The sequence below is a fragment of the Phoca vitulina genome, unplaced genomic scaffold (genome assembly GCF_004348235.1).
Source record: "Phoca vitulina isolate PV1807 unplaced genomic scaffold, GSC_HSeal_1.0 scaffold15, whole genome shotgun sequence".
Classification (NCBI taxonomy): Eukaryota; Metazoa; Chordata; class Mammalia; order Carnivora; family Phocidae; genus Phoca; species Phoca vitulina.
In genome coordinates this window covers 6,279,453-6,293,580 of record NW_022589718.1, presented here as the reverse complement: position 1 = coordinate 6,293,580, position 14,128 = coordinate 6,279,453, and the positions used below count along the sequence as shown (strand labels likewise).

At 43.8% G+C, this 14,128-nt stretch overlaps 1 protein-coding gene across 5 annotated transcripts in view; it reads right to left on the bottom strand.

Moving 5' to 3' along the window:
• Nucleotides 1-2,395: 2,395 nt before the first annotated feature.
• The window catches only part of NSD3 (nuclear receptor binding SET domain protein 3), a 116,158-nt gene continuing 104,425 nt past the window's right edge, over nt 2,396-14,128 (bottom strand). For 3 of the 5 annotated variants that reach the window (XM_032413392.1, XM_032413393.1, XM_032413396.1), the window contains 5 exons: nt 7,589-7,705; nt 5,945-6,086; nt 4,799-4,905; nt 4,051-4,255; nt 2,396-3,643 (listed from right to left, as the gene is read on the bottom strand). In XM_032413392.1, coding sequence (XP_032269283.1) covers nt 3,402-3,643; nt 4,051-4,255; nt 4,799-4,905; nt 5,945-6,086; nt 7,589-7,705 — 813 coding nt within the window. In that variant the 3' untranslated portion in view covers nt 2,396-3,401. The remainder of the gene's footprint in view (nt 3,644-4,050; nt 4,256-4,798; nt 4,906-5,944; nt 6,087-7,588; nt 7,706-14,128) is intronic. The other 2 variants (XM_032413394.1, XM_032413395.1) reach the window with 1 other exon arrangement.

Here is a 14,128-nt window from a genome sequence, read left to right as displayed (position 1 = left end):
GCCCTGGCCCTGGCCCTGGCCCTGACTGGAACACAAACCGTGCGACGAGGCCGAAAGGAAACTACTTCATGAACCGGGAGAGAAACCTGTCCAACAGCCTGTCCACTCTGAGAGTCCTCTACATGATTATCTCAGAATTCCAAAACATTATTTACAAGCATGTTTCCAAGTATTATGTGGAAATGGCAGAAGGGAGCTGGGAGCCGCCACCCCCCTATTATTATCATTATTTTAGTTTTTACATTTGTTCCTGACTTGAACACACAGATAGCTCCCAGTTTCAGTGATTCTAAAAGTCGGCCTATTCTATAGCTTAGGCCAGATCATTTTTAAGAATTAAGGTAGAGTAGGAACTTGTTAAAATAAAAATGAAAATAAACCCCACCTCCCTCCTGACTCTAGCCCTGATTAGCTATTAAAGAAGTGAATCCCTCCGGGCGGCCGGCCTTCCAGGAATGAGGGGCCGCCAGCCCCCGCCTGCGCCGCGCATGCCCGGAAGGCCGCCCGGGATTTCCTCTGTAGTTGTTACCCATCTGATTTCTGAAGCTTTATGCTGATTATCAAACATTTTACATTCGCTTCTTCTTCCAAAGAATTAACATGAGGCTAAAAAAAGAACCCACCATTATCCCATGATGCTTTAAGTTATTTCATTTTGGGACAAGAATAAAACCCAACCATTTTTGCTCTGACCATACAGATTTACAAGCTAACAAATAGCAACCACAGACTAAGAGCGAGCCCCACGTCCTCTGACCGGCTCGCTGGGGAGGCGCGGGCAAGCGCAGTGCGTGCGCGCCCTGCACGCAGGAAGCACGGCCCTCTCTCCCCCTTCCTGCTTCGGCAGCCCGCACCGAGCAGGTGGGCAGTGACAGCCCGCAGCTGTGAGAGCGCCCTGGCCCTGGCGGGGCTCAAGCCACTTCCCGACCATTAAAGAGCACTCCTGGACGAAGACTCCAGAGCTATGGTTAGCTATTTTGTTCTCACCCTGATTTCTGCAATAGCAGAACGATCCTATTAGGTACCCCCAACCCCCCAAAAAGATTAAAAAATCTCAGCAGAGCTGTTGTAACACCAACAAAATGTGACATGATGAAGAAGCTGCATAAAAATACTGAAACCTAAGGTGTCTGTAGGTACCCAGCACGTACCCGGCTTACCATATAAAAGTCATCAGGTATTAAACAGCACTAAGTCCAAAACAAAGCAAGGAGGTAAGATTTCATGTGGGATACGGTTTCAGCGAGAGAGTTACATTTTGAATGTTAAAGGAAATCCTTCCTGTTAGTAAGTTTAAAAAAAGCAAACATTTATCTCATATATATATACACACACATATATATATATAAAATAAAGTTTTAGTATGATAAAACCTAGATTTTCTTAAATTATTTTTAAAAGGACATCCAGCTATCTAACTGCTCAAGAACAAAGTTTAGTGTCCCGGCGCGCCGTGCTGCACGTCACCGGCAGCGATCTGATTCGTAACGTGCACAGCATTTTCCATCTTGCTCTTTCTCCTGGGATCATATCCAATCAAGAGAATTCCTGGAGGCTCAATAAGTTACCTCAGAATTAATTGCTGGAATCAGGCAAATGGCAGTTTAGGAGCTTAAGTAAAGGAATTGTAGTGTGATTTTTTTTTGTTTTATGTTTTTTTACAAGAGAAAATCCAGTTCAATTGCACATTTACATTTAAAAAAAGGGAGAGAGAGAGAGAGAGAGGCACAAAAGACCTTTTTTTTTTTTTCCAGAGAAGAACTCTAAATTGATAAGAAAAAAGGAACACACATAACACAACGGAAGGAATGTGGCCGAGCATCTACCCTCCCTCCCTTCATAAGGTTCCTAGGTATTTCTTGAGGGAAAATAAATGCCACCAGGTACCAGCAATTGTAAGCAGTCAAAATTCACAGAGAAAGTTAACGTTCATTCAAGCTAGCCCTAGACTTCTACTTAGTACAGTGTGACAACAATGCCTGACATTACTATTTACTTCATACAAGGAATACTGGAATATACATATTCCGAAGCATTAAATGCAAGTGAATTTTGTGGGCAGACATCTTGATACACTTGCATCTATGAGATCCAAGCGTCCCAACCATTTTTGCTAACACTGCTTTCTTGGGAGCTTCCCTAAGTGCTTCCTAAAATGAAGTGTGTTTGTGTGGCTCTTACATACCCTGTAGAAGCGCTTCCCCTTCCTCGGTGGGGGTGATTTTAATTAGTAGAGAATACTAAATAGAAATTTACATATAACCGGGGGACACCCCTACCCCTTCCACGCCCCCAAAAGAAGAACTAAACCAAAAAGACCTACTCAGATACAACTCTGATTTGCCTGTGTCATTTTCACCAGGAAACTCGGCTGGGCCGGGGGGGGGGGGGGGGGGGGGGGGGGGGGAATGTTTGATTTGGAGAGGGAAGCAGAGACAGGGAAGGAAATGGCCATAATGCCCTCCAGGTCAGACTAGGGTAGGGGCCCCGTTACACTGCGCAGAGGACGGTGCCTGAATGATCCAACTCCAGGTCTGGGCCTTTCATCTCCCTTTAGCTGCCTTTGTCCACGTGTCAGAGCAACAGGGACGACCATTCTAACTCTGCATTCACATCCACATAAGCACGCCTCATCAGAAATGTCCCCTGTCAATGGAGAACATTTCAAACTCAGTGAGGGCACCCATTTCTGTTTTTCTCCAAAACCAAAAACCACATTATATACCTTTCTAAGTAAAGGTATCACATCATAAAGCCCAGCTAGGTTCAGACCACAGAGGTAAAATCCGCTGAGGCATCTTGTTTTCAAGAGGCCAGATTCAATACTCCCACGGAGCCCTTCTCTAAGACTATGAAAGTGTTTGGAAGGGAAAGAGAAGTGAGCCTACCTACTGCTCAGCAAAGAGGTATATAAAGATCACCAGAACCTTTTCTAGAGGGCCTGCTCCAACTGCTACTTCAAACACACACGCACACGTACACTGAATAGACTATCTGAACTACACTTCTCCAAAGTTTTAAAAAATGAAAATAAATAAAGGAATCAGGGCTACTTTTGCTTTTTACACCCAAGGAACACATCCTAGACTTTAAATGTATCTCATTAACAAAATTTCTTTTTCTCTTCGTTATTTTAAAAGCGAAGACATCTCTTTTTCCCGCTGCAAGGGCATGGAAGCATGATAAAAGGCAAGAGAAGACCAAGGGAATTTGGCCCGCCACAAAAGAATCCCCAACCCAACAAAACAGAAAAACAGACACGGCCAACCGCTTCTGCCCGCACGCACTGGCCCTGGTCGGCACGGCGGCAGCTTTCTCCCACTAACGTGCCATCGAGTCACTTGTTTCTTTTCCTTTTTTTCATCTCAATAAAAAAAAGAAAAAAAGAAATCACCACCCATTTATTCCTTCAGTTCTTCTCCATGATCTTGTGATTCCAGTTTGCATTTGATCTTGCTCCAGTATTCTGGCGACACAGGAGACTCGGGGTCGTGCTCCGAGCAGCAGAGCCGGCCTTCCAGAGCAGAGGGGACCAGAGTGCCCGCTTCATGATCTCTACAAAATGAGCGTGGGCAGAACTCGCAGAAGGAGACGGCCGCACCGCTGCACTCCTCGCACTGATGCCACGGGCACTCCCACTTTCCTGCGGAGGGGTGGGCACAGGGAAAAGAGCCCCGTTAGTGCCCGTCGTGATTACCCACGAAGAAGCCAGGTTCGCACCATCTGCTCTGACTGGAGACCGAATTCAGCTGACTATGACTCCGCATCTCGGCCACACTCATGTCTCAGTGGACGACTGAGTGTGGGCGTGCGCTCCGTCCCAAACTCAATGCCACAGGGGCCGACGGCTCGCCCACGGCAATAAGGAGCAAGAAACCGATCCTCCTGGCCCGCACCTATCCCATATTTGCAGACAGATTTTTCACTAGCATACTTTCGGTTCAACATTATCCATTCCATGGCTCCACTAAGGGGAGTGAAGTACATTCTAGGTGACACATCGTTGGCAGAGTCGCAAGTCAGGGAAAGGGTCCTGTAAGGCTCGCTTACCATATGGTGGCTGAGTCAGGTTAAGGCATAAGAGGTGGTATGCTTTGGGACAGTCTTTTTTGTCACACATGACCAGCTCTCCACCATCTCCACATTGAAAACAGTAGTCTTCATGCATCTGCTTTGGTTCTGCTTTGATTTTTCGCCTCTTCTGCTTTAACTTAGCATTTTTGGCCTTTTCTTCGGCTGTTGACGCACACGTCGACTGGCAGGGAGAAGGATGAACACAGCGCGTGAGGCTCTACATAGAAAGGGAGCTCCCATAACCTCAGGCTCATCTGAGTTCCCTTAAACTCTTTTGTTCAATTACCTAAAAACCAGCAGGAGGACTTATCCCATAACAGTACTAAAATAAAAATAAGGCTTCATTTTCTCTGACTTTTGAATACGGTGCTTTGTTTTTTAAATTGCAAAGATCCTGAGATATAATTCATGTACCACAGCACTCACCACTTAAAGTGGCTCATTCAGTGGTTTTTGGCATAGTGTGAATTTTAAAAAAGTTTTTGAAAAGGATGTTGATAACTTCAGATTTAATCAGAAATGCAAACACCTCTTCAGAACCTGACAGATCTTACTAAGAGCTGCTTCACTGGAAAGTCAGAGAGTCTACACTCTGGTTAAGGCGACAGCTGTGAACTAAACCGGGGACCCATTCGCCAGCCCTTTCCTGAGATGGTCACAGACTTCAACAGCCTCACTCCTGACTTCCCGCCGGCCTGGGGCGCTCGCTCCCCGCGCAACTGACCTTGGGCCGCACGCCCAGGAAGCCGCTGCAGTTCTCTGCGCCGCAGTGGCACTCAGTTCTGCCGTTGCCCAGACAGTCCAGGTTGTAATTAAACGTTAACTCCATCCCTAAAGCGAGAGAAATAATTACTCATCCTCAAGTCTCGGGGAACAGACATGCCGTCACACACACACTCTCATAGTGAAAAGAGAGACACAATTCTGACCTGAAGGCTTTTCCCTCAGCCGTGCTCTGCACTGAAGAGTGACAGGGGAAAAACAACAGAGGGACACATCCCCACCCACCAAGGATTACAGCAAAAACAGTCTATAAAAGCTGTCATATCCTTCTCATTGAAGTGCTCAGACACAATGTAAGAGACCAAGAATCTGAAATCTGTGCTCGAGAGAAATGGGCTCTGGCTTAGCTTGCTTTTCTCAAGCTAATTTACAGGAATTTCTGAATGAACAGTATGCCCATGGAAGAGTGGCGGCCACACTATCTCCGGTGACTAACGCTTTAGCGCATGCTCGGAACGGAGTTCACAGTGCGGATTTACTATTTACACCAAAGACCCAGGGATTCGGACTGGGAGGTCCACGCTTGCTGCTGGCTGGTCCTGAACAGAGTTCCGGGAATGCAGTTTCTCTCTTAGCTACAGCTCTGCTCTTCTCACCCATTTCCCTAAAACCTGGCAGAGAAGAAACTAAGTGTTGCTGGTAAGATGCTGGATGGCTGAGGAGACATGGAAGCAATAACGGCCTTCGGAAGCTTTTCGTGTCTAATTTGAAACAGACTGATCTTTCAACTAAAAAACAAACAAACAAAAACCCCCCCACACAAACCAAGAAACCAGCTGACGCTAACACAGTATGTTCATACTTTAAAGAAGAAAACAAAAGCTTAAACATCTGGTTATATTGGGCAGACAGGAATCATTGGGAGGAGTCATTCAGGAGGGTCGCGGACACACAGGATTCTGTAACATCCTCTCGGACAGAAAGGCTCTTGCTAAACTCCCTTTTGCAGGACATGGATTTTCACTTCTTAGTGGCAGATAACAGTTTCAAATATAATCCTATCTTACTTGAATAAATACTTGAGCATCAAACCTTGAAGGATGTCCTGCCCAGAGAGAGGGGCACGGGGAGCAAGTAGCTTTTTTACCTGCAGGAATATCACAAAGAGCAAAAAGTCCAACTCGAACATCTCCATTCACTGTCCACTTTTGTGTTTCACAGTTTGGATTACAACTGTGGTTCATAAAGCGAGAATAATTTCCTTTGGGGCCAGCATCAATTATACGGTCCTTCAGAAAGAAAAGAAATGAAAGGTACCTCTGACATAAAACGAAGTACAAGCCTCTCTCAGAAACCTCCACCTCGGTCAAGAGCCACAGGAAGCGGCGTTTTGCTACCAGCCGAAGTCTGGCGGCTGACAACTCCCACAACGCATGCTCTCCAGGCTGGAGACCAAGTTCTCTAGCTGATGAGCTTCAAGTCAAAGCAATTAAGATAAAGTGGAATTTATCTTAAAGTTGTTTAAACTTTGTTTCTAGACACAGACCACAGTAAAATGCACTTAGAAGATGACCCGGCCACAAGGGTGCCAGAGCGCAGAGCTCAGCCAGCCGCTTGGCGTGGGAGCCATGGGGCTTGCTGTCAGCCCTCCTTTCCTGCTCTGAACAAGCAGCGAAACCAGTCCGGGGATAAATGGACAGGAGAGTAGGCCCTAAAGAGGGATGGGGGAAATATGGAAGCCTTTCCTCTGAATGAAGATTTGGACATCTGATCGACGGAAGGGCTATCGTGTGGGACATACTCTTCAGTGGTTACCTGTTCCTTCTATTTTACTTACACTGACGTTCAGAACACAGTAAAAAGCTCAACATTCTGAATTCGAACTCTGATCATCCGGATGAGCTCTGGAGGACGGAGCCTCCCATGTGTCATCAAGATGGCTGGAGGGGCCCCGACAGTGAGGAGCGGACTTAAAGGGCTACTCAGGCATCAGAAATAAATGGCATTTTAGGTTTATGAAATTTCTGTTCATGGAAGTTGTAAAACTGTCAAACAATGACATATCAGTTAAAATAAACTTCTTGTAAGTGATTTCTAGTTCTTACTTTTAATGATATTCTAACTCAGTTTCAGGGAGAGCCTGGAACACAGGAAACACGGGTACTAGTCTTAGCCCTTCACTCGACTGTGACAAGATACCCAACAGATCGCTTGTCAGGGCTGGACCTCAGTTTCTCATCCTCTGCAAATCAGAGGACTGCTGAAGAAATTGCACAAGATAACGGATGTCCCGAACGTGTGGCAAATGGGACTTATGAGCATATGGGTTAATCTAGCAGCTTTATGATCATTTCGCTTATGATGGCATCCATTTGTCCTACCTCAGACATGAAGTTTCAGTACACAGAACAATTTAGAGTTAGAATTTTTGCTAAATCAGAACTTTAATGGGGCTTTAGAACTTAGCATGACAGAGCTGATGGTCTCGGTCAGTGATGGAGAAACTGAGAGCCAGGTCCTTCAGTGACTAAGAAGAGCTGGGACGAAAAGCCCCATATGTCTGCCCTGGTCCTGGTCATCTGTCCACTCACATGCCACGTGCAAGGCTTCAATAATCAGCCTTTGCGTAGCCTGCTATAATTAGCACATTATGGGAGCTAGCATACTGGCTACTGTAAAGCGTTCATTCTCCTGAAAAAAAACAATCAAATTAGAGGAAACGGAGTTCAATCTAAGACCATGAAACAAAGACCCAAAATCCTTTTTTCTTACAAAAAAAAAGCAATTTTACCTTGGTAACAGTTAACATATAAAAATTAGTTACACTGTTCTCGTGGGCTCTCTTGATTCGCAATCTGCATTCTTCTTCATCAATTAATTCGCCAACATATTCATTTACAAATTCGCCCTGCAGAGAAGCATGCACTATGTAAATGTAAGACCAATGTACTCTCTTTGAGAGCATTCTTTAACACCACATGTATAATCCAAGAGAATTAACCAAAAAGAATTCTGGAAATCTAACGCTAGAAACAACAGTAGTTGTCATTCCCTGGCATGCAGGGGGCACTATTTGTCTTGTAGCCGCGTCTCAAAAGGTGATAACCGGTCTTTCCTTGCTGACAATATGATTTATGACACTATGTCCAAGGGACATAATAATGGGAGCCTGAGATAAGGCTAACTCAAGTTTTTGAGGCTGTATTACAACAGACTTTTACTAAGTGTGCAGAGTTAGGGTTAATGCCCGTTAAAGATCTGAATCGGAAACAAATGAATTCTTTTTTTAAAAAAACTTTTTATTTTGGAGTAATTCTAGACATTCACAGGGAGTCACAAAAATAGCGCAGAGAGGATCCGTGCGCCCATCAGCTGGTATTCCCCGCCTGCAACATCTTACAGAGCTACAGGACTGTATTAAAACTAGAGAGCTGACCTTGGTACAATCTACAAATCTTATTCACATTGCACCAACTTTACATGCACTGCGTGTCTGTGTGTGTGTGTGTTAGTCCTATGGAATTTGGTCAGGCGTAGAATCATGTCACCATCACCACAACCGAGATACAGAACCGTTCCATCACCACACAGACCCCTTGTACAGTCCTTTCTAATTACACTGTCCTCCTTCCCTCCTCCACCCCATCCCATCCTTAATCTGTTCTCCATCGCTGTCATTTGGAGGATGTTCTATAAATGAAATCATACAGTACGTAATCTTTTGAGGTTGGCAAAAAAACCCCCTCAGTCTTAATTCTCTTGAGACCTGTCCCATTTGTTGTGTCAGGAGCTCAGTCTGTTTTCTCCCATTGAGTACTCTTTCACACTATGGACGTACTGCGGTTTAACAGTTCACTCTCCTGAGGAATGTTTGAATTATTTTCATATTTTGGCTATTACAAATAAAGCTGTTGTGAACATTCCGGTAAAAGTTTTTGTGCAGACATAGGTTTTCATTTCTCTGGGATAAGTGGCCAGGAGTGCAGCTGGTTGGGTCAAATGGTGAGTTTGTATTTAATTTTTTAAGAAACTATTTTCCGGAGTGTATGCACCATTTCACATTCCCATCATACTTTCCCACTGTAGGAGAGACCCAGTTTCTCCACATCCTTTCCAGCATCTGGTACTGTCGACTACTTTTCATTTTGCTGTTCTCACAGGTGTGCAGGGATTAGCTTCTTTTATTACTTTTTAAAGATTTTACTTATTTGAGAGAGAGAGAGCACAAGCAGGGGGAGGGGCAGAGGGAGAGGGAGAAGCAGGCTCCCCGCTGAGCAGGGAGGCCAACACAGGGCTCAATCCCAGGACCCCCGGATCAGGACCTGAGCAGAAACAAAGAGACAGACACTTAACTGATTATGCCACCCAGGCGCCCCACGATTAGCTTCTTTTAAAATAAGGTAAATACTATACATTCAACATCTTGTGTTTATAAATTCATAGTCATTAACCCTTTCACCTCGAAAGCATGGCTGATTCAATCCAGGACAAGAGCATTACCTACAGAACTTTTCGGTCTTAAGAAAAAGAAATGTCTTGGGAAACAAAAATGTATTTGCTTATTGTTGCACCAGGCTTGTTCTTCTTCCCACCCCCGACCTCCTCCCCCATACAAATTTTCACTAGCCCTTCTCACGGTTCTTAGAATCACAGAACTGATAGTAAATATCAGTAATCTAAAGAGAAGTACCATATTTTCTGATTTTGGCAAATCATTAAGACCATAAGCCAATGTTCTTACAAATATTTAATCTTTCTCTATTGATAAAAACAAAAGATTGTCAGTTCTGTAATATAGAGAAAAAAGTTAATGGGTCAAATTGGAAGGAACCAACCTAATGACCCACGCATGTCTCTTCCCTTGGTGGTCTGCTGTTAGTGGGGTCAGTGAGGCTCTGAGTCAGCCTCAAGGAGCTACATACTTGTTTCCACTGGGGAGTGGTCACCCCAAAAGTTGACCTCTGGCTTTTTTCTCCCTCCCATTTTCACTGACTGTTAACCTATGACAAAGAATTAGGTTAGAAAAAGAAATGTACAAATACAAAAAAAGAAGAAAAAGAAATATACTACACTGATAACTGTAACACTATAACAGAACAGTTTATTTTCTCTACCTTTCCCTTCCAGTTCTTTCTCGCAAAGGACGGAGGAGGGTCTGCACATTTGTGTGCCACGCTCAGTCACCTTACCGGGCTTTCCCTCCATCCAGCTGGGGCTGTGACACAGCTGATGAACAATTCGCACCATCACGTGGGACCACCGCCCTCACAGGTAGGTTTCCTCGCCACCCCGTGTTACTAATTTAATGGCAGGTTTTCTTTAACTGAAACCCATAGAGCAGAACTTCAACCAAGTCGGCTATACATCATCTTTTCCACGTATTAGGATTCAAGGTAAGATTTCATTTAAAGAAATGGTTCTGTGGCTGTCAAAGCTTCAGTATCATGTATTATCGTTTTATGAAAATGAGTGAATACAGGAAAGTTAAAGTGCTGATATCAAACAGGAAGAGTGCAAGTCTTAAAATTTGATACCACTGTAAATAAATATTCCTAGCTATTTTGTAAGAGAAATATTTCAGATGTCCCAAAGGGACAAACCTTAGCTTCAAAGAGTTGCTTACTGGGGCACCTGGGTGGCTCAGTCGGTTAAGCATCCGCCTTGGCTCAGGTCATGATCTCAGGGTCCTGGGAATTGAGCCCCAGCAGGGAGCCTGCTTCTCCCTCTCCCATTGCCCCTCCTCCTTTGTGTGCACGTGCTCTCTCTCTCTCTCTCCCCCCTCAAATAAATAAATAAAATCTTAAAAAAACAAAAAACAAAAAACGAAAGAGTTGCTTACTGGACTTAAAACCATTAACTGTGGGGCACCTGGCTGGCTCAGTTGGTAGAGCATGGGACTTCTGATCTTGAGGTTGTTGAGTTCAAGCCCCACATTGAGTGAAGAGATTACTTAAAAAAAATAATAAAATCTTAAAAAAAGACAAACCCAAAAGACACCCATTAACTGTGAATTCAATTGTGAACAAAAATAACCAAATAAAGAGCTTTAAAAATGCTAGAAATCTGTCCTTAAAGACCATGGCAAAAAGGTAGGGTGTAATTCAGCATTTAATATATATTTATTTAATTTCTGAGAAAGAAATCACCTTGTAACAGGAAGTCCCTTTTTTGGCTCTGGCACACATTTTCAGGAATCTGTTATGTGTGAAAAGAAGAGGACTGGCTGTGTACAATCAATTTCATCTTTGGCTTCTGTCCCCTCAATGCACCAAAAGTCTTTTCCATGTTGCTACTCAGTCTTTTATGATTTTGCTTTTCAGGAATTTATACTTCCAGCTATTTTGTAAAAGACCAATGGTCTTACATTAGCAATCCCTCAAGAGCTAACAGGCAGAATAATCCTGGCTATATTTTCTCTTGATTATATTAATTTAATAAATTAGAATACATTTTAAAATAAATGCAATTACTGGATAAATTTCAAGATAACCCCTAAACCTCCCCTGAAGTCACAGGCAAAAATTTGTATTATGATATGCATGGCATTAAAGTAACATCAAAAATTTTGCATTCTAGGGGCACCTAGCTGGCTCAGTTGGAGGAGTGTGCTCCTCTTGATCTCAGGGTCCTGAGTTCGAGCCCCATGTTGATGTAGAGATTAAAAAAAATAAACTTAAAAAATTTTTTTGCATTCTATAATGACTTTTTTTTGTTTTACTTTTTTAAGTAGGCTCCACGCTGAACTCAGGACCCTGGCATCAAGACCTGAGCTGAGCCAAGAGTCGGACACTTAACCAACTGAGCCACCCAGGCACCCCACTTACAATGACATTTAAATGCTGAGGGCCTTTGGCCAAGAGACCCAATGCATATATCTAATCCATCAGCGAATCCTGTTGGCTCTGCCTTCAAAATGTCAGCAATCCACCCACTTCCCTCCTGTTCTGAGACAACCCTAGCAGTCCACACCACCATCATCTCTCTCCTGGATGATAATGATCTCCTTTTTGCTACTCCTTCAGCCCGTGATCATAAATTCCCCAGACTACAGCCAGAGTTGTTCTTCTGAACCCCAAGGGTGGCACACAGGTACTTAAGGTGGCCCCCAAGATGCCTGTCTCCTAAGGCTTATGCCATGGTGTGATCCTCTGTCCTTGAGTGAGCAGGATCTGTGACATAAGTCTAACCAATAGACAATGGTGAAGGTGACAGGATGTATGTGATTATATGAGTTTGTTACATCAAGACTTTAGCATCCATCTTGCTGGAGTGGAGTGTCTCTCCCCCTTGTTGGCTATGAGGAAGCAAACAGCCATGTTGGGGAACCCTATTTGGCAAGGAATTGGGGGCAGCCTCTAGAAGCTAATAGCAGCAAAACAACGAGAACAACAACAACCCGAGACAAAAAAACACCTGAAGCTCTCAGACCTACAGCTTCAAAGAGCAGAATTCTGCCAATAGCCATGCAAGCAGGAAAATGGATCCTTCTCCAGCTGAGGCACAATAATGAGAATCCAGTCCTGGGCAGCATCTTGAATGAAACCTTGTGAGACCCTAAGTAGAGGACCCAGCCAAGCACTGCCTGACTCCTGAGCCCTAGAAACTGTGAGAAAATAAAATGTGTGTTACATTATAAGTTCCCAAGTTTGCAATATTATTGTTATGCAGCAATAGAGAATGAGCACATCAGCTCAGATCAAGTCACTTCCCACTAAAATCATCCAGAAGCCTCCCTCCTGTGGCCTCTAAGGCGCATAAGATGTAGCCCCAGGCCACCCTCCCTCACATCTCCTACCTACCAACCGCCCCTCTCCTCCTCCTTCTCCAGGTGCACTGGCTCTCCTGCTGTTTCTGGAGCATGCTAAGGCCTCTGTCCTTGCTTTTTCTTCAGTTTGAAATGCTCTTCTCCCTTATGTGCCTGCAAGGCTTTCTCCCTCATGTTCATGTCAAACAGCACCTCCTCAGCCCTCCTTAACCAAGCAGTTTGAAATAACCATCCCTGTCACCAGCCATCCCCTTTGACTGCATTATTTTTCTTTACAGCATTTTAGTGGTACTCAACATTATATATCTATTTATTACCTGTCTCTAGCAGACCCACAAAGGTGTCTTGTTCACTATTGTTTTTCCAAATGCCCAGAGGAGTACCTGGCACACAGAAGTAGCTTCACAAACACGTGCTTAATGAGTGAGTTTCACCTCAAGCAATCTAACCTATAGAAATGGGTGCCTAAAGGGGCACCTGGGTGGCTCAGTCGGTTAAGCATCTGCCTTCGGCTCAGGTCATGATCTTGGGGGCCTGGGATTGGGCTCTCTGCTCACTGGGGAGTCCGCTTCTCCCTCTCCCTCTGCTTTTCCCTCTTTCCCTGCCCCTCCCCCCACTCATACTTGCTCTCTCTCTCTCAAATAAGCAAATAAAATCTTTAAAAAAAACCTGGGTGCATGAAGATAGATGATCAAGAATGTTCATTACAGAATGAAATATATATATAAATTTATTAGAAAATAGGTGAAATAAGTTATGGTACATTTTACTATGGAATACAATGGGACTGTTGCAAAGAATGAGGAGAAATCTGTATGTATTGTCATTAAGGTGTATTTATGATATATGAAGTGGGATAAAATAATATGTATCATATTTATGTTTTAAAAAACCCTGTAAGTATAGAATATCGGAATATGTATTTGTATATGTTTACATTTGTAACTGTGTAGAAAAAGTTATAAAAGGCTACATGACAGCCTCTTAACAATGATCATCTCTGGTAAGGAGATGAAAGGGATGAAGGAATTTCATTCTTTATTATCTTTTTTGTGTTGTTTGATTCTCTTTCCTACATTATATGGTGCTTTTTAATTACAGACGTGATGTTTTTTTTTTACAGATACAAAAATGTCAAGAGTAACCTAAAATGCCCACCAGACCTACCTTCTCTCAGTGGAAGCCTCTCTGTGTTCTCTCTCCATGGGGCCTAGGCAAGCAGGGGGTGGTGGTGGGGGGAGGGTTGGGGAAGGTGGGCTGGGGGCCTGGTTTTAAAATGCACACTGTTCAGGCCTGTCCCAGGTATTTCAGTAAGACCCTTTGGTAAGGATCCCAGGAGATCCCCAGGATCTCTGAAGTTTGACAGCCACTGTTTGAAAAGTAGGATTTGCTGGGGATTTTCATTTTTGAGTTATTTGCATTTAAAAATTTTTCTGCAAAGAGACTGCTTTGAAAACTGCCTCAAAGTATAAGAATGAAGATAATTTGTAAGTGTCAAAGACCTCAACTTCTGCCAGTTGCTTTTGCATATATAATCTGAGACTGGTAGAAACCCTTTCAAATACG